This window comes from Rhinichthys klamathensis, unplaced genomic scaffold (assembly GCF_029890125.1).
Source record: "Rhinichthys klamathensis goyatoka isolate OS25496 unplaced genomic scaffold, OSU_Roscu_1.1 h1tg000567l_1, whole genome shotgun sequence".
Taxonomy (NCBI): Eukaryota; Metazoa; Chordata; class Actinopteri; order Cypriniformes; family Leuciscidae; genus Rhinichthys; species Rhinichthys klamathensis.
The window spans coordinates 427787-454777 of record NW_026607033.1 but is presented as its reverse complement, the minus strand read 5'-3'; the positions used below and the strand labels follow the sequence as shown (position 1 = coordinate 454777).

The 26991-nt window shown below is 39.2% G+C and overlaps 1 protein-coding gene across 3 annotated transcripts in view; it reads left to right on the top strand.

The window, feature by feature from the left end:
- Positions 1–26991, top strand: part of lrrk1 (leucine-rich repeat kinase 1) — a 107873-nt gene that overhangs the window by 29660 nt on the left and 51222 nt on the right. For 2 of the 3 annotated variants that reach the window (XM_056239565.1, XM_056239566.1), the window contains 13 exons: positions 1240–1352; positions 1849–1919; positions 3121–3250; positions 4102–4214; positions 10288–10505; positions 13280–13444; positions 14260–14432; positions 14522–14642; positions 14872–15031; positions 15789–16065; positions 16479–16650; positions 18004–18135; positions 18445–18614. In XM_056239565.1, the coding sequence (XP_056095540.1) occupies positions 1240–1352; positions 1849–1919; positions 3121–3250; positions 4102–4214; positions 10288–10505; positions 13280–13444; positions 14260–14432; positions 14522–14642; positions 14872–15031; positions 15789–16065; positions 16479–16650; positions 18004–18135; positions 18445–18614 (2015 nt within the window). The remainder of the gene's footprint in view (positions 1–1239; positions 1353–1848; positions 1920–3120; positions 3251–4101; positions 4215–10287; positions 10506–13279; positions 13445–14259; positions 14433–14521; positions 14643–14871; positions 15032–15788; positions 16066–16478; positions 16651–18003; positions 18136–18444; positions 18615–26991) is intronic. The other variant, XM_056239567.1, reaches the window with a different exon arrangement.

The window sequence follows — 26991 nt, the reverse complement described above, 5'->3', positions numbered from 1 at the left end:
ATAGGTCGATAGCTATACGCCAATGCCCAAATGCCCAAATATTGATAGTAAGGGGTCGTAAAATTCAATCAAAGTCACGTAGAGGTCATTTTTTACGTGTTTTTTCACATAAATGTCTATAACTCTGAAGTTAATCGAGATATCTTCACCAAAATTGACACACAGATGTAGGGGCTCACTCTGAGGACACATGAAAAAAATAGTGGGATTTTGCCTCTTGGTGGCGCTATAATAGAACAAAACATGAAAATCCCATTGATTTCAATGCAGTTTTGTGATGTGAAATGCTATACTTAATGAACACATTGCTGTAACATTACGAAACTCAGAATTTGTTACCAGCACCTTGCCTTGAAGGTACTCAAAAGATTTCAAGACAGCGCCACCTGTTGGTCAAAAGTTAAAATTACATTTCCAAAAATGCTAATAACTTTTTTAAAAATGTGCTTATTGTAATGACACTGGTCTTAATAGATTCCTTGGGTCATGCCGAGAACATAGATACCAAGTTTGACGTATTTGGACGAACTTCCTGTCTGCCATCTTTATTTACTTTCAGAACCTTCTTTTTCGAACTTCTCCTAGACCATTCGTCCGATTTTCACCAAAATCGAATCGTGTCATCTCCATACCGTGCCGACTAAAAGTTATGGATTTCGTGACGATAGAGGAAACCGTTTTTGTATACCGCAGCAGCAAAGTTGAGGCATGCTGCCAAAATGACTATTAAGTCTTTATCTCTGCAATGCCTTCACATTTTGACACCAAACTTTGTATGTGTCATTGTCACCTCACTCTGACCACATCACATCGATTTCGTAACTGCGCCACCTATTGGTCGAAAGTGATAATCCATTAAATCATCTTAAAAGTTACTGTATATATGATTTTTTTGCCATTTGCCCAAAATTATCTTAAAATGTCTTTAATTGCTCCTTGCTGCAATTGGTCTGCCACTCCCACCCATGAGGGCATCTGTTGCCGCTTCTTGCGCTTGGCCCCGGTAATGGCTGCTTGCAGCTATATTTTTATTTTGGTATTTGAGTTTTATTTGTAGTCTTTTGAGAGTAGTAGGCATCAAGTTTTCCCAGCTTCTGTATAAAAAATTTACAGCAGATAAATGTGCTAGCTAGTAAGCCCACACTTGCAAAATTACTTTATTGCATTATTACTTAATGGATCAGCCCAGCAATGATGCGTCATGTGTGTGCGTCACAAAGATAACTGTGTGTGTTTTAGGCCATTGTCTCTCTGAAGTTGTGTGGGAACCAAATCTCCACTCTGCCCACTCCCAACAAATGGAAATGCTCTTGTCTCCGAACACTAGACCTGTCCAGAAACCAACTGGGGAAGTAGGTCAAACTTACGCACACACATACAGTATATGAATATATACACACAGAAAGGCTCTGTTCCAAAACCTAGTGAGCCTACATAGGCTGCATTTTAATGCATCCATTGGCACATTACCAATCTGAAGGCTGTTCATAATTATGCCTTCTATGATAACCTCTTTTGGACAATGCTGTGAAACTGTAATAAGCTTAAAAATAGGTAACATATACGTAGCTAAAATATTGTTGCTAGATACCTTTTCTTTATTGAATAAATTATATGTATATTAATAATCAACGTTCTTCCGTTAAGTGCACATTATGCATTATGGGATTGCCTTCTAGAAAATCATATGTGCCAAATTATAAGGCAGTATCACATGTATCCTTTGTAGAGAAGAAAATGCTCTTCTAGCACTTCTAGATCACTAATATATCTTCGCAGTCATTGTGGTTGAATATAGACATATATATTGTGAATATCTGACATCGAGTGCTCTGAATGTTATTTTAGGACAGGAGAGCCGACCAAAACCAGGAAACTGGCCTTCTTCACTACGTGGCACAGACGGGACCCAGAGCCAGGTACAGTACATTCAAACACTGTGGTTACGTTGCCATGGCACGTTACAGTTTCACACTGTAATTATGGCTTTACCAGCCCTGAAGGGAGTTTACCAAACTTACCACAGAGAAACTGCCCTGGCAGTAGAACTAGAGTAATATCACCATGGTAATGATGTTTTGTTGAGTTTGTGACAAGTGTGTGGATTGTTTTAGTAATGGCATCAGAATCTAAAATAAACCCCTTTCAAATTGATCCAAAATATTTTTTTCAACCAAAAGGGGGACTCATATTTTAAGTTCATTTAAAGTGTTTTTAGGCAATAAGGCTCAACGGTATGACCAAAATCTTATATTATTAAATAAAAACTTATATCACAATATTTTTGTACAGCCATTTTTAAAAAACTTAAAAAAAAAAATAAGGACGGATTAAATTGATCAAAAATGACAGTAAATATATTTATAATAAAACTGAAGATTTCTATTTTAAATAAATGCTGTTCCTTTGAACTTTCTATTCATCAAAGCATCCTAAAAAAAATATGTATAACAGCTTCCACAAACATATTAAGCAGCACAAATTTTTTCAATGCTTAATACTATTAAGAAACATTTCTTGAGCAGAAAATCAACATATTAGAATGATTTCTGAAGGATCATGTGACACTGAAGACTGGACTAATGATGCTGAAAATTCAGCTTTGCAACACAGGAATAAATTACATTTTTAAATGTATTACAATAGAAAACAGTTATTTGAAATTGCAAACATATTTTACAATATTATTGTTTTTACTGTATTTTTGATTAAATAAATGCAGCCTTGGTGAGCATAAGAGAACAGAAGTGTATATTAAGTAATCATGCAATTTCGAATCATGTCTGTGTTTATGATAATGCATTACCGGTAAGTTAAATGTAAGACACTTCATCTTATTTCATTATTTGATCCTTTTTGGTTGGTAATGCAAACCAAAAGATTTCGTATTTTTGCGAGGTAATAATGCAAAGCAGTCCTAATGGTTGTGCGAATATGGACACGTTTCTACCGTCTCATAGTAGGCCTACATGCCGGTCTTACCGCCCAGCCCTATTAGTCAGTAATATTAGATATTAGCTTTAGAGTTACTACCGCAGTCATCAGTGATCATCCATTTTAATTCTACATTATGTGGTTATGGTGAAGTGCTCATCTTCTGTGGCTCTTTTCTTTTGACAGTGTGTCCCATTCAGTTTCCTGCAATCTTGCGGGATTCTCTGGAAGTTCTTTTCCTGAATGACAACCAGCTGGAGTGTGTGCCGCCGTCAGTATGTGCCCTCAAGAACCTCTCTGAACTCTATCTTTCCAAGTGAGTCACAGGGAAATCATGGGACATGTGCAGTAGGGTAGATCTTTATTTCTTCCACTTTATTATACGACTCACTGAATACACAGGGTCAAAATATTACTGCATAATGGTGCTAAACTGAATAATTGACCGTTGTCCCAACCAGAAGGGTTCTGAAAATTGTTTTTTATAGTTGAATTGAATAAGCTGAAATAAAATAAAATATAAATATTAGATGGAAAAAAATGAACTTAAAACTTAAAATGATAGCACTAAAATAAAATAATCTTGTCTCAAACAAATATTTTCATGTTCATTTATTAATTTATAATGTAATTTATAAAACAAACAATCCCATAATGCATTGTGACAAGCTCAGTAAAAATGGCAGATAGAAATGATTATAAATATAAAGTATTAAAAAGTAGAGTCATTGAATTTAAGAATTTTTTTATATTTAAATTAAAAATGTACTTTTTTTACTCATTATTTCTGCGTTTTATGTTTATTACAGCATTATGGCGTAATCTTAGCAATGTTAATGCCAAACTGCTGAAATCAATCATTGGAATGATGCAGCACTATTTCTTTGTTGCTGTCCGTGTAGAGCCTGACAAATCAGTCACTTGCGAGGTTCCAATTCAGCTATACAGCAAAAAACTTCACTACTTTTTGGAATGGAGCCCAAGAATCACAGTTGGTGATTCAGGGTTTTTCACAGTGTGGGTGAAAGTCAAGAGTTGCAAATCAAACTAATGTGCAGTACCAAAAAGACTTATTCCTCTCTCCTTTCTGCTTCAGCAATTAACAGGATGTAATGATGTTTTGTTTAGACTTCCATATCTTGATTTTAATCCTTCCTGTCTCCGTAGTAATCCAGGTATCCAGGAACTTCCTATTGAGCTCGGGCAGCTCTCCAACCTCTGGCAGCTGGACATCGAAGACTTGAACATCACAAACATCCCTGCAGATGTCAGGAAAGATGGTAAGACACTGGCAACTTTTCTAGTCTTGCAGCTCATATCTATTTGAATGGGAAACTTGCTGAGATTACATTTAAGTAACACATGCAACAATATTCAGCAATAAAATCACAAATCAATATTATAAATGTAGCTTCATGAGGTCAGATCAGTCGAAATAAACTATTTTTCAGGGTGGTTCAGCAAATGCAATTTTTATATTGAATAGCAGGACTTTACACTACTGCTAAGCAGTTATTATCGTTAACTAAATGAAAAACATGTGAAGAGTTTGGTTCCAAAACGCAATAAATCCATTTAGATTAATTTGAGTAAAAATGTGTTTTCTTTACCAAGAAAGTGGAAAGATGAAAACCACTATTTTCTGTTTCAAACTTTCACATAGCATTTGTAGGTCATAATAACAAAAAAAAAGTTGAATCCAGGTTTTGATTTTCAAAGATTTATTATAAAAACGGATTATTTTTTCCCCAAAATGCAATAAGTCCATTTAAAAAAAAAAGAGATCAAAATGCAATTAATCCATTGAATCAATATAAAAGTTTTTTTTTAGTTTTTTTTTTTTATAGAAGTTTTTACAGGTTCATCAATACCGTCAAAATTCTTTTTTTTTTTTTTGTTGATCGAATAGTACAAAATAGATAAGAAAAACTAGGAATCCGGGTGTATTTAAGGCGCTGCCGTTACTGTTTACATTGCGTGGAATGGTGCGTTGTGATTGGTAGAGAGCAGATATATCGCATTCTGCAGAGAAGGGAGACTGGCGTTTGTCGCGGTTTGGAAAGAAAGGGAGAAAACATGACAGAATAACACAGCGGATATCGCATTTTACTTAAAATTAAGCATTGACTTTTCAATACCAACCAAATACAATAGTGATTTTTGCAGTGACTTTTTTTTTTTTTTAAATGGTTTATCGCATTTTGGAACCAAACTCTTCATGTTTTCTAATTGAAATAAAGCTGAAATACAATCAGTTGCTAATACAATTTCAGCTGGTTACTTATTTCAGTTATTTGCCAAGGCAACATTTCTATTTTTCTTTTAGTTTAATTTAAAGCACAAAAACTGAGGTAAATTAAAAAATAAATATATATATATATATATATATATATATATATATATATATATATATATATATACACTCACCTAAAGGATTATTAGGAACACCTGTTCAATTTCTCATTAATGCAATTATCTAATCAACCAATCACATGGCAGTTGCTTCAATGCATTTAGGGGTGTGGTCCTAGTCAAGACAATCTCCTGAACTCCAAACTGAATGTCAGAATGGGAAAGAAAGGTGATTTAAGCAATTTTGAGCGTGGCATGGTTGTTGGTGCCAGACGGGCCGGTCTGAGTATTTCACAATCTGCTCAGTTAGGGATTTTCACGCACAACCATTTCTAGGGTTTACAAAGAATGGTGTAAAAAGGGAAAAACATCCAGTATGCGGCAGTCCTGTGGGCGAAAATGCCTTGTTGATGCTAGAGGTCAGAGGAGAATGGGCCGACTGATTCAAGCTGAGAGAAGAGCAACTTTGACTGAAATAACCACTCGTTACAACCGAGGAATGCAGCAAAGCATTTGTGAAGCCACAACACGCACAACCTTGAGGCGGATGGGCTACAACAGCAGAAGACCCCTCCGGGTACCACTCATCTCCACTACAAATAGGAAAAAGAGGCTACAATTTGCAAGAGCTCACCAAAATTGGACAGTTGAAGACTGGAAAAATGTTGCCTGGTCTGATGAGTCTCGATTTCTGTTGAGACATTCAGATGGTAGAGTCAGAATTTGGCGTAAACAGAATGAGAACATGGATCCATCATGCCTTGTTACCACTGTGCAGGCTGGTGGTGGTGGCGTAATGGTGTGGGGGATGTTTTCTTGGCACACTTTAGGCCCCTTAGTGCCAATTGGGCATCGTTTAAATGCCACGGCCTACCTGAGCATTGTTTCTGACCATGTCCATCCCTTTATGGCCACCATATACCCATCCTCTGATGGCTACTTTCAGCAGGATAATGCACCATGTCACAAAGCTCGAATCATTTCAAATTGGTTTCTTGAACATGACAATGAGTTCACTGTACTAAAACGGCCCCCACAGTCACCAGATCTCAACCCAATAGAGCATCTTTGGGATGTGGTGGAACGGGAGCTTCGTGCCCTGGATGTGCATCCCACAAATCTCCATCAACTGCAAGATGCTATCCTATCAATATGGGCCAACATTTCTAAATAATGCTTTCAGCACCTTGTTGAATCAATGCCACGTAGAATTAAGGCAGTTCTGAAGGCGAAAGGGGGTCAAACACAGTATTAGTATGGTGTTCCTAATAATCCTTTAGGTGAGTTTTTTTTATTTTTTTTTTAGGATTCTTTGATGAATAGGAAGTTCAAAAGAACAGCATTTGTTTGAAATAGAATCTTTTGTAACATTATAAATGTCTTATATATACACTACCGTTCAAAAGTTTGGGGTCAGTGAGAATTTTATTTTTATTTTTTGGAGGAAAGAAATCAAGACTTTTATTTATCAAGGACAGTAAAGACATTTATAATGTTACAAAAGATTCTATTTCAAACAAATGCTGTTCTTTTGAACTTCCTATTCATCAAAGAATCCTAAAAAAAAAAAAAAAAAACTGTACAACTGACAGACCAACAACTGTTTCAACATTGATAATAATAAATGTTTCTTGAGCATCAAATCCTCATATTATACTGATTTGTGAAGGATCATTTGACACTGACACTGGTGATGCTGAAAATTCAGCTTTGATCACAGGAATAAATTACACTTTACTATATATTCACACAGAAAACAGCTGATTTACACTGGAATAATATTTAATACTATAACTGATTTTTGTTGTATTTTTAATCAAATAAGCGCAGCCATGGTTAGCAGAAGAGAATTCTTTTAAAAGTATTTAAAATCATACCGACCCCAAACTTTTGAACGGTAGTGTATATATATATATATATATATATATTGTTATGACCCAAGATGATTTAATTTTTGTCTAAGGGAGTTACATTTATTTTGTCACTGAAGATCTCTAGAAAGTACAATGCAAACAGTGGTAATAATAATAATAATAAAAGCAGAGGAAATTGGAGTATGAATTGATTTATTCTTCCCAGCCCATAAACACAATAGGAAAATAAACTTTAAATGATTCCAAATATAAATAATCAAACAAATAAAGAAAAATACAATGAAATTCACCAAATAAAAATGAGTATTGCCAAAATCAAAGAACTAAATAAAACAAAACACTTCTAACTATAACCATGAAATCTAACCTCACTAAATAATAAAAAAAAATCTTCGGCGTGCCAAAGCACCCCTTAACTTACCTCCGCTAACAAACAAACAAAAATTTCAACTCAAGGCAACACTCTCTAAACTAGTGAACTAATACATAACATACATTACATGTAGCATGATGTATGTCACGTGACATTCTAGCTTGCTCTTCGTAAATGAGCACGAGGACACACGGTCAAAACCGATCAAATAAACTAAACAACAGATAGAAAACTAAAGAAACAAATTAAAAACAAATAAGGGACACAGGTCTAACATGGGCTACATAATCAACCTCTACGAGCCAAAGCCAAAGCCCAACCAAAGCCCCCGCCCTCCTTGAAGACAGCTGGCGTCGCCTTTTATAGCCAGCTTCCGGCAGAGCGTCATGGAGACGAACGAATCCCAGAGGACTAACAGGATCTGAAGCCAATCAGAATCTGATAACAAGAAACAGATCATAAGTACACAAACATAATCGTAACATATATATATATATTTATATATAACATAACAAAATTACTTAAACTTCAAATAAAATGAAAAAAAAAAAACGAAAATGGAAATATAAAATGAGCTAAATTAAAATATTAATAAAAACTATGTTAAAGGAGCTGTATGTAAGATTGTGGCCAAAACTAGTACTGCAATCACTGTCAAATTACTGTAGAGCGGTGTATCCCCTCCCCCTCCTCCCTGACTCGAGGTTGCCAGATCGGCTGCAGGATCCAGCAGGGACGTGACGAGCTGCAGCTGTGGTAACTAGAGCAGAGCTGGCAACCCGGATGCCGTAACACTACTGACTTCGTGATTGGTCGATAGGTGGAGGGTGGAGCATCAGACCAAAACACAACATGACAACATCAACATCAGTTGAGGGCTGCAACTGCACTTTTTAAATGACAATATCCTGGCCGGACTACTGTTGTCAGTGATATAAGTATTTGAAATGTACATGATTTCTTAATGTCTAGTGACATTTCAGGGCCATTTTATGATTAATTGAAATAAATTTCTTACATACAGCTCCTTTAATATACATTGATGAGCCAAAACATTATGACCACCTGCCTAATATGCTGTTGGTCCTTCGCATGCTGCCAAAACAGCACCGACCCGCTGAGGCATGAACTCTAAAAGACCCCTGAAGGTGTCCTGTGGTATCTGGCACGTTAGAGGCAGATCCTTCGAGTCCTGTAGTTTACGAGGTGGAGCCGTTGTGGATCAAACTTGTTGGTCCGGCACATCCCACAGATGCTCAATTGTCAAAGTCGCTTAGATCTTTATTCCTGCCCATTTCACCTAGATCCGACAAGTTGATTATAAGAACAGATTGTTTGCTTAACATCTAATCTACCCAGACGTCAATATGTGGCCTTGTTAGGAGATGATCAACGATATTCGCTTTACCTGTGACTGGTCATAATGTTTTATCTCATTAGAGTAAATAAAACTAAACACTGCTGCTAAATGGATGCTATGAATGGATAAGGAAATAATGACTTTATTTATCTTCTGCACTTTGTGCTACCACAGCAACATTCAACTCAATGTATATCTTGAATGCAATGAAAGTGCTTTTGATAAAAGCATCTGCCAGTGTAATGTGAATGCATCTATGAAACTAATTAAATGAAGTACCTTATTCTGTAAGAAGCAAAATGTTGTCATGTTGAACATGACTTTTTTGCATTCGAGAACATGATATTCCAGTTCAGCCTCTGAATACTGTATAATCTTGGATTTGTCTGATTAATGTTTCATTGGTGACTCCAGCTGTGAGTTGTTTAGCCAGCTGTCGATTCATCATAGAGCTGAAGCATTTGTTGCAATATTTAGTGCGTTGTGCTGTCATAACAACAGGCTCAAGAGATTTTAGAGGAAGTAGAGTCCCTAACAAACATTGCACACACGAACACATCAGCAGCGTAAAGCTGATTATCTTGAAGTGAAAATCACGGCATAGGTGGAAGCGTGGGTCGGTATGGTTCAGCTGAGGATGCCCTGGAGCTTGACATGTCACTCATGTGGACGTGCTATAACTGTAATGTTGAGGGCGCACAATTGATGTCAATACATTTTGGCATTAGCATGATGATGCAACACTATAATAAGGATAAAATTCATAGCGCACAAAAAAATGCATAGAATATATATATATGGTAATATAAAGTTCTTCTATTCCAGTTATCACTTGGATAAATGCATCTACTAACAGACACTTTATTTGAATTTTTTAAAGTATTATAATACACATTTTAAATAACAATGTGATGAATAAATTAAGAAAGTGACAATCAACAAATTAAAAAAAGGAATTAAGAAATAATTAAAATGGAGTTCAATTCAAATGAAAAATAATTCCCATTTGTAAACAATGAGCAATACTTTTTTTTACAGTATTTATTTATCTTTGTTAATGTTATTTAATATAATGCAACTGTTCATTGTTAGTTCATATCAGCATAGCTCCATTAAATAATATTAAGATCACAACTTTTGATTTTTAGCAATGTATTAGTAAATGTCGAAATTAACATGAACTAAGAATATAAAATGATTTAGAAGTATTTTTCAGTGTTAGTTAATCTTAACTAATGTGAATAAATGGATCCTTATTGTACAATTTTACCAAAGAAGTTTGTTTAAGAATGAAACCATTGAATTAAAGATGGGAAAAGATTGAATAGCCCAGTAGTGTAGTGATGGAGACACTGAGCTGAGGCAGATCTCTCTCTGTCTCTGTCCTGTCGTAGGTCCTGCTGCGGTCCTGGCGTACCTGCGTGCGGAGCTGCGAGGAGCAGAGCCCTGTAGACTGTTGAAGCTGATGGTGGTCGGTCCTCCTCGGCAGGGTAAGAGTGCTCTGCTGGAGGGGCTGCAGACTGGCAAACCTTCACCATTCCTCAACACTGACTGCAGCATCCACACGTCCAGCTGGGATCTGGAGCGACCCGTAGGAGTAGTGAAATCTTCTGTAAGGGCCCTCTCTACACACACACACACACACACTCTCTCTCTCATTTGTAAATGTAACATTTAAGCATTTAATTAGCATATATATATATTAGGTTTGTGACGATAGTACGTGTATCAACGATAGTCAGAGATATCGCTGACGCTGATGCCTTTGACGATGTCAATAATTAATAATAATTAATAATTAATTTGCCTTGCCTAAATTCATAACATCACCACATAACCACTTGCGACATCACCGACATGCGCGTATTTTTTCTCAAAGAAAATGTTTTTAAAACAGACTACTAAACTACATCCCACATGATCAAAATTGAATTGCAAGGTAATCCATTAACAAATTGTCAAGAGTGCTTATTATAAGAGACGCATCATTCTTATAGGCCTACAGTCGTCGTTTGAGCCAAGATGAAAACGGCATTGTGTTCCTCAGCATTTTGTTTCCATAGCACATTAACAAAACATTTAATCACAGTAATAACACTAAAAACAATACAATTACAAAATATTATTAATAATAATAATATAATATCACTAAAATTATATAGGCCTAATAACAGTCTTTAGTTCACGAACACAGCACAAATCTGCCATCTGTGAAAATCAGCTTCAAACGCTTAAAAAACAACTTGTTTAACAAGAAATATTCTTCTCATTTTTTCACTGTCATTAATGTAGGTCCACAAGCGTAATATTAAGCCAGTAAATTAAGACAGTTGCTATACCGTTATATATCCATCATCGTCTCTGAGAGAATACGCCGTTAATGCAGCGACAGATGCCGAAAGTCCGTTTCTGGTTTCACTTTCAGGGAGTAAGTGCGCGCGTACGCTTACATGCACGTTCTTAACCCGTTTATGCTGAATAAACGGACAATGCATGTGGTCATGTAAACGCATTAACCCGCTTTCCTTTGGAGTCAAGTCATAAGGTTAAGTATAAGCCGATCGACTCAGCTAGATGTTTGCCCCTTACCCTGATTTCTCCCGGCATGTAAAACACATTAACCCGTGTTCTTTGAGCTTATTGAAGTGCACATATGTGATGGGTTATATGACAGGAAAGCATCCTTACTGTGTATTAAGTGCATCTAGACAGAGAGAGAGTACTGGTAGGAGCACATATCGTAAACTCCGACTCTTTCTTGACCCAAGGAATTATAAAAACGTGTTCTCATCTCGTGCAGAAATAGGTCAAAATGTTGCATTACCACATGAGAGTAGCCTATGTGTCCATAAATTTCCCCCTGACATAATTCTGAAATAGTTCTGAAAAATATTCTCATGCTATAAAACTAAGTAATTAAACAAGCAAATTAATGAGTAAATAAGCAAGTTAATGATCAAATAAGTAAGCCCCGTGCCCGCCCCCTTACGATAGTATCGCCGATCTCACAGGCTGATGATAGAACGATATGAAAATGGAGCATATCGCCCAACACTAATATATGTATGTATGTATTGTTTTACTGTGATTATACTTGCTTAATACATTTAGCAGAATGCATAATATAAATGTTGAATACAAAACCATCCATCCATCCATCCATCCATCCATCCATCCATCCATCCATCCATCCATCCATCCATCCATCCATCCATCCATCCATCCATCCATCCATCCATCCATCCATCCATCCATCCATCCATCCATCCATCCATCCATCCATCCATCCATCCATCCATCCATCCATCCATCCATCCATCCATCCATCCATCCATCCATCCATCCATACATCCATACATCCATACATCCATACATCCATACATCCATACATACATACATACATACATACATACATACATACATACATACATACGCTGCCATAAAAATAAGTCAATTTGGTGAGGAAAGCAACTGAAACGCACTGTAGACAAATTAAGTGTTCTTATGTTGATTTAAAAACAATGGGTGATTTCATCATTTGAGCTTTTACTGAATTCCCAGTCTATCTGATTCGTTTTTCAGGGCGTGCCTTCAAATGTGTTTTTCCCACAATGCATGCTCATGGGAAAATGAACAGCTATGTTTGCTTTAACTCTGTAAACATGATAAGACAAAAATAAGGCAAGTCTAAAAAACACACAAAGCCATTTAAATGCCAACATTTTGACATCAGGGTTTATGAATGAGTAGCAGCTCTGGACCTTGGACCCCTATTTCTGGCCTTAAATGGTTTCTTAGCAGGAGTTAACAGTGTTTCAATTCTCATCAGGCGCCCTGAGTCAGAGCCAGACGTATAAAACCTGAGACAGTGTCTTGCACACACTGATGTCATATAGACATGTTCCTATAAACACACACAGAATGGCCTCTTACACGTATGTCATAGACAGAAGCAAACGTATACACAAGCACACTGATGTTATAAAGCCCCAGAGATGTCTCTCCACCTCGAGCAGCTGTGAACACTTACTTCACCGCTGACTCACTGCAAGAGTTTTTTTTAGATTTGCTGTTTAAAAGAAACATTCTCCCACAAAATTTTTTTTTTTCAAATTTAAATATCAGCTTTAATGCGCTTATCAGACAAAGAAAGTTTGAATGACAAAAAGAAGTATTCAAAATGTACTGTATCATTTAACTACTTGCAATCTGTAATTGGGTACATTTTTATTTCAAATTGATTTCAAGTTGCTTCATAATGGGACAAAATAACCATTGTTTCACTTCAGCAACTTTATAATTGGTCCCAAAATGCCTTGATGAAAGTAAGAGTATTGAGTGATGTTGTCAGGCGGTTTAATGCTTTTGTTTCTACTGTGGATACAGATTGACTTGGTGTCCTTCAATTTGTGGGACATTGGCGGCCCGGCCAGCATGTCGACGGTAAACCAGTGCTTCTTCACAGATAAGGCTTTGTATATGGTGATCTGGAATCTGGCTTTAGGAGAGGAAGCCGTGGCCAACCTACAGTCCTGGCTCCTCAACATCGAGGTCAGCAAAGAATAACACTTTGACTTTAGTCAGGAGGCTTCCATACTGAGCTCCATACCATACATTTTAATAAAAAACAATTTAGTTGACTTGGGACTGGGTCATTCTATGAAACAGGTGCATTTTTATTTTTTTATTTGATGAGGTGTAGATAAATGTGTTTATGCAAATTGAATGAGTAAAGTTTTTATTTAGTGTTTATTTATAAGTTATTTTATATTTTAATAATAATGAACAACATTGCAAACTAAATGTATAATGTGTATTTAAGTTTATTTATTTATTAATTATTTAGTATTTATTAATTTAGTATTTATCTGTTATTTATGGCATAGTTAAATAAATGAACAGCATTTTTTTAATGCAATAGTTTAATGTTAATAAATATAATTTTGCCATTGCAAACTAAGTTATTTATTTATTTATTTGGTAATAGTTTAATTATAGTTTTTCCTTTGCTAACTAATTTAATAAAGTTCTTAATTTTTGTACATGGAATGGACTATGGAATAGTTAATATTCACAACTTAAAGATTATTTAATGTTTTATCTCAACAAAATTCTATAGCCTATACAGAGAGAAAGAACAAAGACAAAATGCTATTCATATATTTTCAGAATGTGCATATTTACTAATAGAGCAAAGATACGTTATAAATGCAGGGCACAAGCTAAAAATAGATAAAACTAAAGGGGAAAAAATTAAACAAAGTTACTGGTATGTTGTAGATGTGTTTAGAAAAATATCTGTTTGACATAAACAACATATACACTCGTCTATAATGTGTTGGTGTTCATGTGTGTGTGTCCCTCAGGCTCGCGCCCCTAACTCTGCTGTCATTGTCATTGGCACACATTTGGACCTCATAGACACTAAGTTTCGTACCGAGCGTGTCGCTACGCTGAGGGCGTATATCCTGGCAATTTGCAGAACCCCTTCGGGTGCACGGGCCAGTGGCTACCCCGACATTACATGGAAACACTTACAGTTAGTTTTATCATCATAACATGCTTTAGCTTCCTTAATGGAATTGTTGTGTTGATTTTTGTGTGAATAAATGTGTGGTTGTTTGACAGTGAGGTGTCGTGTAAGACACTAGAAGGCGTGGACGGACTCAAGAGACTGTTGTTTCAGGTTGCTTGCTCTATGAAGGACATCAGCAACCCTGCTAGCTGTCACAGACTGGTGGGAAGACTGGTTAGTGTTAGTTAGTTAATCACTGTAGTCTCTGACATCTATTCAGTAAGATGGAAAAGCTAAAGTCAAACATACTGTTGCTCCACCTCAAATGCATTTAGTGGATAATTTTTATCCAAATGGAAGGAAAAGGTTTTCCATTTCATCTGTAATGCATAAAAAGGAATTATAATACTTTGATGTCTTTAAGATGAGAAATCTCAGTCAGTCTCTTTTTGTTGTTATACAGATCCCCAAAAGTTACCTAACCTTGCAGGAGGCCATAAAGGCAGAATGTCTGAGGAGAGACGAAGCCGATGAGGTTCAGTACCTGACGGACACGGAACTGGAGCATATCATCGAGCAGAGTCCTGCTAGCGATATCAAAGACTATGAGGATCTGCAGACAGGTAATGCATCATTTATTATGAAAATAAATATATATAAATGTATTATAAATTATTTATAATTTATTATATTTATAACAAAATAAATATAAAATGTTTTTAAATATACATTTATTTTAAAATCTATATTTTCTATTTTTTAAGATACATATTTATATTTCTGTTCTTAACTTCTATCTATCTATCTATCTACAGACAGGTAGTGCATTTACAAAAATAATAACTGTTTTAATGTATATTATTATAGATATTATTTAATATTATATATTTTTTAAGATATATATTCATATTTCTGTTTTTAACTTTGATATATATTTTAATCTGTATGAATTGAGTTTTTTTATTTAGTTAATTTGATTATTTATTAAATTAATTAAAGAATTGACCCCTTTTTTTATATACTAATCAACACACTTTTTTTTTACCGCACATTGTTTTAATGCCTAATTTCTTTTGTAAATTTCAAAGCATGTAGAATTCTAGATCTATAAAAAATACTTAAAAAATTGTCCCTCATGTTAGTTAAGTAATTATTGATAATTTAGTATATCTGGAATACAACATTTTATTTCATTCACAGTTCCTCACATTAAAGTTTAAAATAGATGTGAACTCCTTGCAACCTATTTGACCGCTGTAATCTAATGCATTTCCAAGTGAAACAGGATTCAATTAGAAGAATATGGCTCCATAACATCTTTTCTGAATCACATTCAATTAGAAGAATATGGCTCCATAACATCTTTTCTGAATCACACAGCGATCAGTTTCCTCATTGAGACCGGCACCATACTGCATTTCTCTGACACGAGTCACGGCCTGTGTAAACTGTACTTCTTGGATGCCGTGTGGCTGTCCGAGTGTTTGGAACGCATCATCAACCTGAGGGGCTCGCGCTCCGTGGCCTGCAATGGAGTGATCAAGGCAGAGGACCTCCGCATGCTGCTGGTAGGAACTGGATTCACCCAACAAACAGAAGAACAGTACTTCCAGTTCCTGGCCAAGTTTGAGATTGCTTTACCAGTCGCCAACAACAGGTAAAAACAATGGATTTTTTTCATAACTTCAGCATTCATTCATTCATATGCAGATGTTTAATGCATAACCTATTGTGAAAATAATGCAGACATTTTTTTTTATATATAGTAATATTTAATTGATTAAAAACAATAGCTTTCTGTTCTTTGTAACTTCAATCTATTTTTAATGTTTAAGTTTTATTTATTATTTAATTTTTAAATTTATTTTATTTTATTTTATCATTATTATTTTATTATTTTATCTTTTAATTATTTAATGGCTGTAATTTTTGTGTGATTCTTAAACCTTTTACACCCTATGGGAACCATCCATCTAGGAAGCACATTACGAGTTATTGTATATTATGCATTTTAAGTGAGCATTGTTTCAAACCTAATTTTGCCTCAGAAATGTCTTCTTCTCTTCATAGTTATCTGCTACCACACCTTTTGCCACCCAAACCTGCTCTGGACATCCACGGCTTTCGGCACCAAACTAACAACAACATCCAGCGGCATTTTAAGATGAGCTTCGTACCTGCTGGATTTTGGGAGCGCTTTATAGCCAGAATGCTAATCAGTTTAAACCAGATGGACGTACAGGTAAACGCATACCCTGAGATGACAGCTTAACTGACCAATAAAAGTCTAATAATTGCAGTCATTGCAAACATAGAATTAGAGGCCACATGATGACATTGCTTCTGACAGCCCCTGAAAACGCATGGTAAGACGCTTGGCACACTGTATTCCAGGTACCAATTTTGCCATTTTTTTGGCAAAATATTTGTGTTTTATATATCAATATTAATATTTAAAATAATAAATGTTAATAATAATACTGTCATTGTTATCATTATTGTTTTTGTTAAATAAGTTATTAAACAAAATAATAAATATTACTATTGTTATATTTCACTCTAAAATTAAAAATCGAGTGTTTTATGAAAAATAATCATATAATAAATTTCATTTTCAAACATTAAACCATCAAACATTTATTTTGACAGAAAACCGCAGGGAGCCCTCAAAATCGCCATGAAACTTGCGATAGTCTTTTCTTCCCTATTATGACGAATATCCAGATGAAATTGTAGGGCGGAACTTGATTTTGTCTGTGGGGAATTGATTGGATTGTTATGGTTTGCTATTGGTGGACCTCATGTGATTGACAGGTTGTCCCGCAATCCCGCCTGAGAACACGTCATCAGAGAAGAGAAGTCGCTGCAAGAAAGTTATTTTGATGGAAGATTACAAGGGCACATGGATTTTAAAAGAAAAAAGACGTTCACTGATAAATCATTTACCGTATTATAAATACTACAATATTCCATAAAAAAAAAAAGATTTCATGGTGACTTTAAATCTTCTCTTTTGTTGACAACTGCCGATGTATAAGCACTTCTTATTACAAGTTTGAGAAGTTGGTTGCACATTCTCTGTTCCTAAATGAACATTATAAGTGACCCAAATTCACAGAATACGAGTATGTGTGGAACAGCATTTACTGTGATCAGTCGCAATGAGACTGAGTTGCTTGCGTGTAAAAGAGCACAGTGCTGCGCTTCACTCTGAAACACACAGCACATATATTTACTTGAATCAAAGCCTTTGCGATTTGATAAGTAATATTGCAATTTATCGTGCAGCATTAGTAATGCATCAATGACTTTGACGATGGGGACGCCATACAGGAAGCGAGACGTATCTTTGCAACGCTTGGGCTGATTGGCATGAAATTTGCTATGCATCATTGCCAGACCAGTTTAGTGACATCGCCATCTATTAGCCTAGGCACATACAATCCGTCCAGAAATCATAATTTCGCCATGATGAACGCCATGATTCTTCACTTCATGTATTTCTAGGGTGCTACTTTATGCTATTTTGGACCAATTTAGCAAATTTTTTTTTTTTTTTGCTTTTTTGCTTTTTTTTTTGCTTTTCCTCCTACAGTGTTTGTTGAATCTTCGCCAAAATTGGTTTAGGTCAGACACAGACAAAGACAAAACCACACAAATTCAATTACTGGATTTTATTCTCCTGAAAAGCCTTAACAATTTTGCTGGCGAAGACACCAAACAGGAAGTGAGTCATTGTCTTGGCAAAGCTTTTGCATATTGACACAATTTTTCTTTCTATCAACGCCACATTGCCCTGAGAATATCATTCAAATTTGTAGCACCACCTACTGGTAAAACTTTTTGAACCAAACAAAACTGCTCAATCATTCAGTATCAAAATGAAGGCTTGGCTATGTAGACGTTGCTTGCAGCTGTATTTTAAAGTATTTCCTTATATGACAAGTTCTCAGGTGAAAGTGTCGTTGAAGCTGATCGCTGGTTTCAGTGTACTGATTATGATGTATGTCTCCTACTTTTTAATTTTTTATAATAGGCATTCGAGACCAAAAAGAATATGAAAAACCAGAGGAACCGCAGTACCGTGATCTACAGCTTTGCGGGGAACCAGCAGCGCAATCGCTGCAGCACGTTCCGTGTCCGTCGCAACCAGACCATCTACTGGAAGGAAGGGCTGTTAGTCACCTTTGATGGCGGATATCTGAGGTTAGTAAGTGTTTAGGGATTATTTATTTATTTAATTTGTTTTACATCTAATGAATAAAAGTATTTTTGTTAACATTTTTCACTTCATCACTTCAGTGTTGTTATTGTTAACTAAAAATTGTCTGAAGTATAAAATCATTGTTTACCCGTAAGCCAATCACATAACGTTTGCTTATGACGTGTGTTATTCGCCAGCTCAGCCGCATCGAACTTCCATTGTAAACGCATGTATCATGCGAAAACGAAACCGAGGCTGACCGAGATTTGCTGCCTCCTTAACCTGATCCTCCATGAGTGCAACCAAGGGGGACACAATCACAACTATCGCCTTGCTGGCCTTTGGCCTCCCCAGTTTCTCGCTGACGATCGGTAATATTTGATAAATTAAACTTTTACCAAAACCTGTCGGGAGTAGGGCCATGACATCACCTCCATTCAAAATGTTTAATAAACACTCTTCTTTTTCGCGCTTCAGTTTGGAAATGCCAGGAATATTCTCCACAGCAGAGCGAATTGCATCCCGTGTCTCCATATCCGCGGTCGTTTTCGATTTCCCCAATCTTAAACTCGGCGCTTAGCGTCTACGTCACTCACGGCTCTCAGCCCGCCCTCTGTTCGTTGATTGGCCGGCTGTTTTCAGGCCGGAGGAAAACTGAGAGACATGTCGATGTCTCAGACTGAGTACAGAAGCGAAATGGAATTGAGCGGAAGTACAAAGTCTGACGTAGTCAGGCTACCTATTATGCCCCTTTTCGCAAGATGTAAAATAAGTCTCTGATGTCCCCAGAGTGTGTATGTGAAGTTTTAGCTCAAAATATTTTTTTATAGCATGTTTAAATTGTCCCTTTTTGGGGCTGAGAAAAACGCGCCGTTTTAGTGTGTATCCCTTTAAATGCAAATGAGCTGCTGCTGCCGGCACAGAGGGCGGAGCTTCAAGAGCTCGTGCTCAATAGAACAGTTATAGTTTTTTGTAACCTTTATTTTACCAGGAAAAAAAAGCACATTGAGATTAATAATCTCTTTTACAAGAGTGTCCTGGTCAAGACTGACAGACACAGCTCGTTTGAGTTTAACAGATAACATCCATCAATACATACACATATACACACAAGAAAATCCAAATCAAATTTCAATATCAATACATAACTAGTTAAAACATCTACAGCCTGATGTTTCATTCTTCAAATCGTTTAAAACTACTTTGAAAATGTCCAATGAAACCAGCTCCCTAAGTTTCAACATACTTTGCAAATTATTCCAGGCAGAGGGAGCAGCAAATTTAAATGCCTTTTCCCCCAATTCAGTACGTACCACTGGAACAGACAGTAAGAATAATTCCTGGGACCGTAGGCTATAGCTACAAACATACTTTTTACAGATGTAGGTATAAAGATATGAAGGAAGTAGACCCAGGATAGATTTATAAATAAAAACATGTCAGTGTTTTTGTCTTCGGATGGACAAAGCAGACCATCCAACCCGAGCATACAACACACAATGATGTAGTGAGGGTTCTAAAAAGTGAGGGTTTTAAGATTTGTTATGAACCTCAGTGCACAATGATAAACAGTGTCTAAGCATGTAAACACTATGAAGATGCATGTCTATATATATAACATCACCATAGTCCAGTACAGACATAAAAGTGGCTGCAACAAGCCTCTTTTTTTTGCCTCAAAGGAATGACAGGATTTGATTCTAAAGTAAAAACCCAATTTCACTTTCAATCTTTTCACCAGTTGCTGAACATGAGGCCCAAAGGCCATCAATTAAAATCCCAAGATATCTATACTAAGACACAAACTGAATCTCAAAACCTTGGTACTTAGTAATAGGCTGAATATTATGAGGGATTGATTTTGATTTAGAAAACAACATGAATTTTGTTTTATCAGCATTTAAAACTAGTTTTAATTCAAATACGTTACGCTGAACAATATTAAATGCAAGCTGTAACTCAGAGAGAGCCAGATTGGGTGTGGATGCTGAACGTCTCGGTTACGTATGTAACCCTAGTTCCCTGATAGGGAACGAGACGCTGCGTCAAACGCTGCGGGAACGCCCCTGCGTTGTGCGTCATGAAGCACGTATGGAATCAGCCCAATGGAGAGATGAAACGTCATAGGCGGGTGACGTCATCGACCAGGAAACTATAAAGCACCCCAAAAACACAAGCGCATTAGCTTCTGATAGGCTTGAAGGAAGCGCTAACGGGAGTGCCGGGAGTATGGCGGAGCGACGCAGCGTCTCGTTCCCTATCAGGGAACTAGGGTTACATACGTAACCGAGACGTTCCCTTTCAAGGGAACTTCGAGCTGCGTCAAACGCTGCGGGAACGCGAATACCCACGTCGCCATAGGACCAAATGACCGTCATGTGAGACTAGCGCACAGAGGACGAGAGCACCTGTGCCCCAGGGGTAGAGCTTAAGTCTAGGTCATAGAACTTAATAAAAGTATGCGGTGAAGACCATCCAGCCGCATCACAAACATCACTCAGGGAAACCCCCGACAAAAGAGCTTTAGAAGCAGCCATACTCCTGGTAGAGTGAGCTCGGACAACCAAAGGTGAAGGCTGGCCAGCCGACTCATAAGCAAGTGAGATAGCCTCAACCACCCACTTGCTCATTCTCTGTTTAGACGCAGGACACCCTTTCCTGGGTGGCCCGAAACATACAAAAAGTTGTTCTGATTTCCTCCACAGGGCAGCTCTGTGGACATAAGCGTCTAATGCCCTAACAGGGCAGAGTGAATTAAGTTTCTCCTGGTCCGATGACATAAATGGAGGAGGACAGAAAGCCTGCAGAACCGTAGGTCTAACAATATTAGTAGGAACCTTAGGAACGTAACCTGGTCTAGGATGCAGAAAAGCTTTAACCATGCCAGGTGCAAATTCCAGGCACGAGGGTGAAACCGACAGAGCCTGCAAATCTTCGATTCTTTTTAGTGAAGAGATAGCAAGCAAAAAGATAGTCTTAAAAGTGAGAAACTTCTCGGGAACTTCTTCGATAGGTTCAAAAGGAGCTAGGGAAAGACCTTCTAATACAATGGCCAGATCCCAAGTCGGCACCCTCGTATGAACTGCTGGCCTCAGCCTCAAAGTGCCACGGAGGAAACGAGTTATAAGCGGGTGTCTCCCAAGAGAAACTCCACTGAAAGGGACGTGGTAAGCAGCTAGTGCCGCCACATACACCTTTAGTGTGGAGGGGGATAACCCTGTGGAGAAGCGCTCCTGCAGGAATTCCAGCACTGCACCCACTGGGCAGTTAACTGGGTCCTGCAGGTGTTCTCCACACCAAGAAGTGAAAAGTTTCCACTTCAAAGCATAAAGCTTCCTCGTGGATGGAGCTCTGGAGTTAAGAATGGTCTCAACAACCTCGGTTGAGAGACCGGAGTCTATGAGCTGGGCCCCCTCAGAGGCCAAGCCCACAGTTTCCACAATTCTGGGCGGGGGTGAAGTATCGTGCCCCCCGCCTGGGAGAGTAGATCCCTCCTGACCGGGAGCTCCAAAGGAGAACCGTCCAGGAGAGAAATCAGGTCCGCAAACCATACTCGGGCCGGCCAGAACGGGGCTACTAGTAGTAGACTGACCCCGTCCCGGCGGACCCTCTCCAGAACTCCTGGTAACAGAGCAATCGGGGGAAAGGCGTACAGACGTGACCTCGGCCACGGCTGCACCATAGCATCCAACCCCAGGGGGGCTGGAAGAGTGATGGAGAACCACCGATGACAATGAGTGGTCTCCTTGGAAGCGAATAGGTCCACCTCGGCGCGACCGAAACTCAACCAAAGGAGCTCCACCACCTCGGGGTGGAGTCTCCATTCCCCTGGCCTCGGCCCCTGCCTCGACAGGGAGTCTGCTACCACATTCAAATACCCAGGGAGATACATTGCTCTCAGAGATAGTAGCTTCCCTTGGGACCACAGGAGGATCTGACGGGCCAACTTGTAAAGCCGGCGAGACCGCAGGCCCCCCTGATGATTTATATAAGAGACCACCGACGTGTTGTCTGATTGAACTAACACATGATGGCCTCTCAGGTCTGTTAGGAAGTGTTTCAGAGCCTGAAACACAGCCAACATCTCTAGACAATTTATGTGCCACGAAAGATGATGATCCTGCCACAGACCTTGGGCTGGGCGACCACTCATGACCGCCCCCCACCCTGTGAGGGAAGCATCCGTCGTTAGCGTTATGCGACGACAAAGAGCCCCCAGCACAGGACCTTTGGATAGGAACCAAGTTTCTCTCCACATGACCAGAGCACGAAGGCAGCGCCGCGTGACTTTGAACGTGCGGAGCGGATTTCCCCTCGGGGAGAATCCCTTGGTCCTGAGCCACCACTGTAGCGGTCTCATGTACAACAGGCCGCAAGGTATAACGTTGGACGCTGCTGCCATCAGACCCAACAGTCTCTGAAACTGCTTGACAGTGAGTAGCTGGCCTAGCTTCACTTGTTTCACAGCTGAGAGAATCGAAGCGATGCGGGTCGGAGAGAGTCGCGCCCGCATCGATACCGAATCCCAAACGACACCCAGAAAAGTGGTCTTCTGGGAAGGAGATAATACACTTTTCTTTGCGTTCAGCCTCAACCCCAACTTTCTGACAGAGGCACTAGTGCTGCATCCATGCATTTCGTGAAAGTGCGGGGAGATAAAGCTAGGCCAAACGGAAGAACCCTGTACTGGTACGCCTCGCCCCCGAAGGCGAACCTCAGGAACTTCCTGTGTTGTGGAAGGATGGACACATGGAAGTATGCGTCCTTCAGATCTATCGTGACAAACCAGTCCTCGGACCTGATTTGAGACACGATCTGCTTGATAGTGAGCATCTTGAATTTTAGCTTCCCTACCGAGCGATTCAATATGCGCAGGTCTAAAATTGGACGCAACCCCCCATCCTTCTTTGGAACGATGAAATATCGGCTGTAATAACCTGACTCCAAACTGGGAGGAGGAACCCGTTCTATAGCCTCTTTTTGAAGGAGCGTTTTCACCTCTTGTTCCAATACCAGAGCCTGCTCGGGGCCCACCACTGTGTGCAGAACCCCTCTGAATTTTGGTGGACGACACCTGAACTGGATAGCATAACCCTTTTCTACTGTCTGCAGGACCCAATGAGATATTTTTGGAAGGCTTTTCCACTCTGCCAGAAATTCTACTAAGGGTACCAGCCTCTCGAGACTGGCCTCTGGTGTAACTTGAGCAGCAGACGCAGCGCCCTGTAACGGCGCACCGGCAGGGAACAACTGGTCTGACCGCTCTGAGACCCTCCTCAGAGGGAGCGAGCTTCCCTCGGGAAAGCGCTCGCTGGGATCGTCTGTGCCCAGGCATAAAGGCGGGGTTGGCAGAACGAGCCCCTGAGGGCACCGAGGAGGAATGGGCACCGTAAAAAGAGGTGAACACCTTTCCGCCTCGGTGGGGACCACCCTCAGCATCCTGAACGGCTTGGCGTCAGGACTTCTTCTTAGCCGAAGCCTTCTTAGCCAATATAACTGTCCTCAGATCAGTTCTACTGGGAGAAGGCTTCGGCTGAGAGTGTCGCGGCTGAGCCCACTGTCCAGCAGGGGGAGCACGAGACGCGACACTCTGCCTCTGCTGCGCTCTATGTGATGAGCTCGTAGACGGCCGGGGCTGCTCCCGCCCAGCAGCCCCAGGGACATGAACTTTAAGGGGAAGAAACTTTTTAAAAGCTGCAGTTTGTTTCTTTTCTTCTTGGAATTTATCGATAACTGAATTCACAGCATCACCAAACAACCCCATGGGAGAAAGAGGAGCATCTAAAAGAAAAGCTTTTTCTCTCTCTTTAATATTAGTCTGATTTAACCACAAATGTCTTTCTGTGGCCACCAGAGCTGCCATAGAACGACCCATTAATTTGGCCGATTCTCTGGTGGCACGCAGGGATAAATCAGCAGCCTGACGCAGTTCGCGAACTACGTCAGTACTGACCTCCTCACTCTCACTCATGTCCCTTAGCAGATAAGCCTGGTATGCCTGCAAGATTGACATAGTATGCAGACATGACGCAGCCTGACCTGCTGCCGAATATGCTTTACCCACCAAAGCCGAAGTGTTTCTTAAAGGCTTGGTGGGTAATGCCGGTGCCTTAAAAGATGATGCTGCTTCGGGGGAGAGATGGCTCGCAAGCGTCTCTTCCACACGAGGCAAAGCACCATAACCATGAGCCTTGGCTCCCATAATATTAGCGTATGTAGAAGTCTGGGGACTAAACACTCTATATGACACCGGTTTTCTCCATGATTTCGACACCTCGGTGTGGAGATCATGGAAAAACGGCAGGCACCGGCGTGGAGGCTGCACACGTGACGGCAAAAATCTCTCATCCAACTTTGATTTAGAAACAGACTCCTGTCTAGTCACTGGCCATTCAATATTAAGTTTTTCAACAGCTCTTGTTAACACCTCCATAAGCTCATCACTCTCAGGAGTGTGGGGTGGTGAATCCTCCACATCTCCCTCAACACTAACAACATCAAGTTCCTCAGAACTGGATAGCTGCAGCATTGGTGCCTCAGCCCGAGCGGAAGAAACCGCAGCGCGTGCTTCCGAACCCGGGACTGAGGCACTGGATCTCACAGGTGAAGGGAGAGATAAGGCAGAGCCCGTCTCAAACCCCGCTGTGAGATCCATCTGCGATCCCCACGATAAGCGCCGCCGCTCTGCCTCGGCAGAAGCGGGACCCGAACCGCGGGGAGCGCGCACCGAACCGCTCTCCTCAAAGAGCGATCGGCGGGAGCGGAGCGTCCTTAACGGCAAACGCTCGCAATGCTCACAGTCTGCTCCCTCGAGAGCAAACTGGGCATGCTGAACTCCCAAACAAACAACACAAAGATCATGTGCATCCCCGCTCGTTAAATAACGCGAGCAGGGAGGAACACACTTTCTAAACTGCTGTTCGTCCGCCATAATCTCTCAATATATATATATAGGGATAAATTGTTTGTGTGGTGCAGGGTATGTAAGACAGACAATATCACACAGGGACAGATTCACATGTAGCGCGACTGAAAGCACAGAAGCTAATGCGCTTGTGTTTTTGGGGTGCTTTATAGTTTCCTGGTCGATGACGTCACCCGCCTATGACGTTTCATCTCTCCATTGGGCTGATTCCATACGTGCTTCATGACGCACAACGCAGGGGCGTTCCCGCAGCGTTTGACGCAGCTCGAAGTTCCCTTGAAAGGGAACTATATATAACTGTATCATCAGCGTAATAATGAAAATTTACATTATGAACATTTTGATCAATATTATATATATGAGTAAATAGGAGTGGTCCTAGGACTGACCCCTGTGGCACATCTTTAGTTACATTGAGTGAACCAGAGATAAAACCTTCTGCCTGGACACATTGAGTTCTGTTTGAGAGATATTGAGAGTTATTAAACCAACCAATAGTATGTTTAGATAATCCAATACTGTAAAGTCATTGTAACAGTAAGGTATGATCAACAGTATCAAATGCGTTTGATAGATCGATGAATAAGGCTACACAGTATTTCTTGTTATCAACAGATTCAATAAAATCATTTAGTACTTTTAAGGCTGCCGTAGTTGTGTTATGTTGTTTTCTAAAACCAGATTGAAAATCAGACAGGGTATTATTAACAGACAGAAAGTCCTTTTAATTGATTGTTGACAAATGTTTTTAGGACTTTGGCTTGGAAATGGGCCTGTAATTATTTGGGTGTGTATAAACAGCCTTTAAACAGGGGAAGAACAAAAGCTGATTTCCATAGTGGAATGTCATTTAAGACAAGAGAAAGGTTAAAGGTGTCAGAGGTGGGGCAATAAAATCAGCTGCTAGCTTTAAAAAGTAAGGTTCCAATTTATCAGGACCTGCCGATTTTGAAACATCTAAAGATTTAAGGGCTTTGCACACTTCAGAGATTGCAATTGGTGAAAAGTTGAATGATTGACTAGATACGAAGCTCTCTGACCGAACAATCGAAGGGTTCACATGAGCACCATTCATTTAATCAAACTAAAAACCAGAATCTATGAAGTGTTCATTGAAACAATTAAGCATTTTTACTTTATCAATGATTGTATGAGAGTCCTTATTAATACAAGAAGGAAGTTCTATACCTTTATTATTTTCAGTTAATGATTAAACACTTTTCCAAAATTTTGATGAATTGTTTAGATTGTGAGATGTTTGTATAAGAAAATGTTCAGCTTTAGCTTTTCTGACTGCAACCGTGCATGCATTACGCAATCGCCTGAAATCAAGCCAGTCTGAGTTTAAATCTGTTTTCCTAGCTTTTGCCCATGCCAGGTTGCGCTCATGAAGCATATTTGATAAAGGATGAGAAAACCATGCATTATTCCGACCCTTCACCCTGTACCTTTTG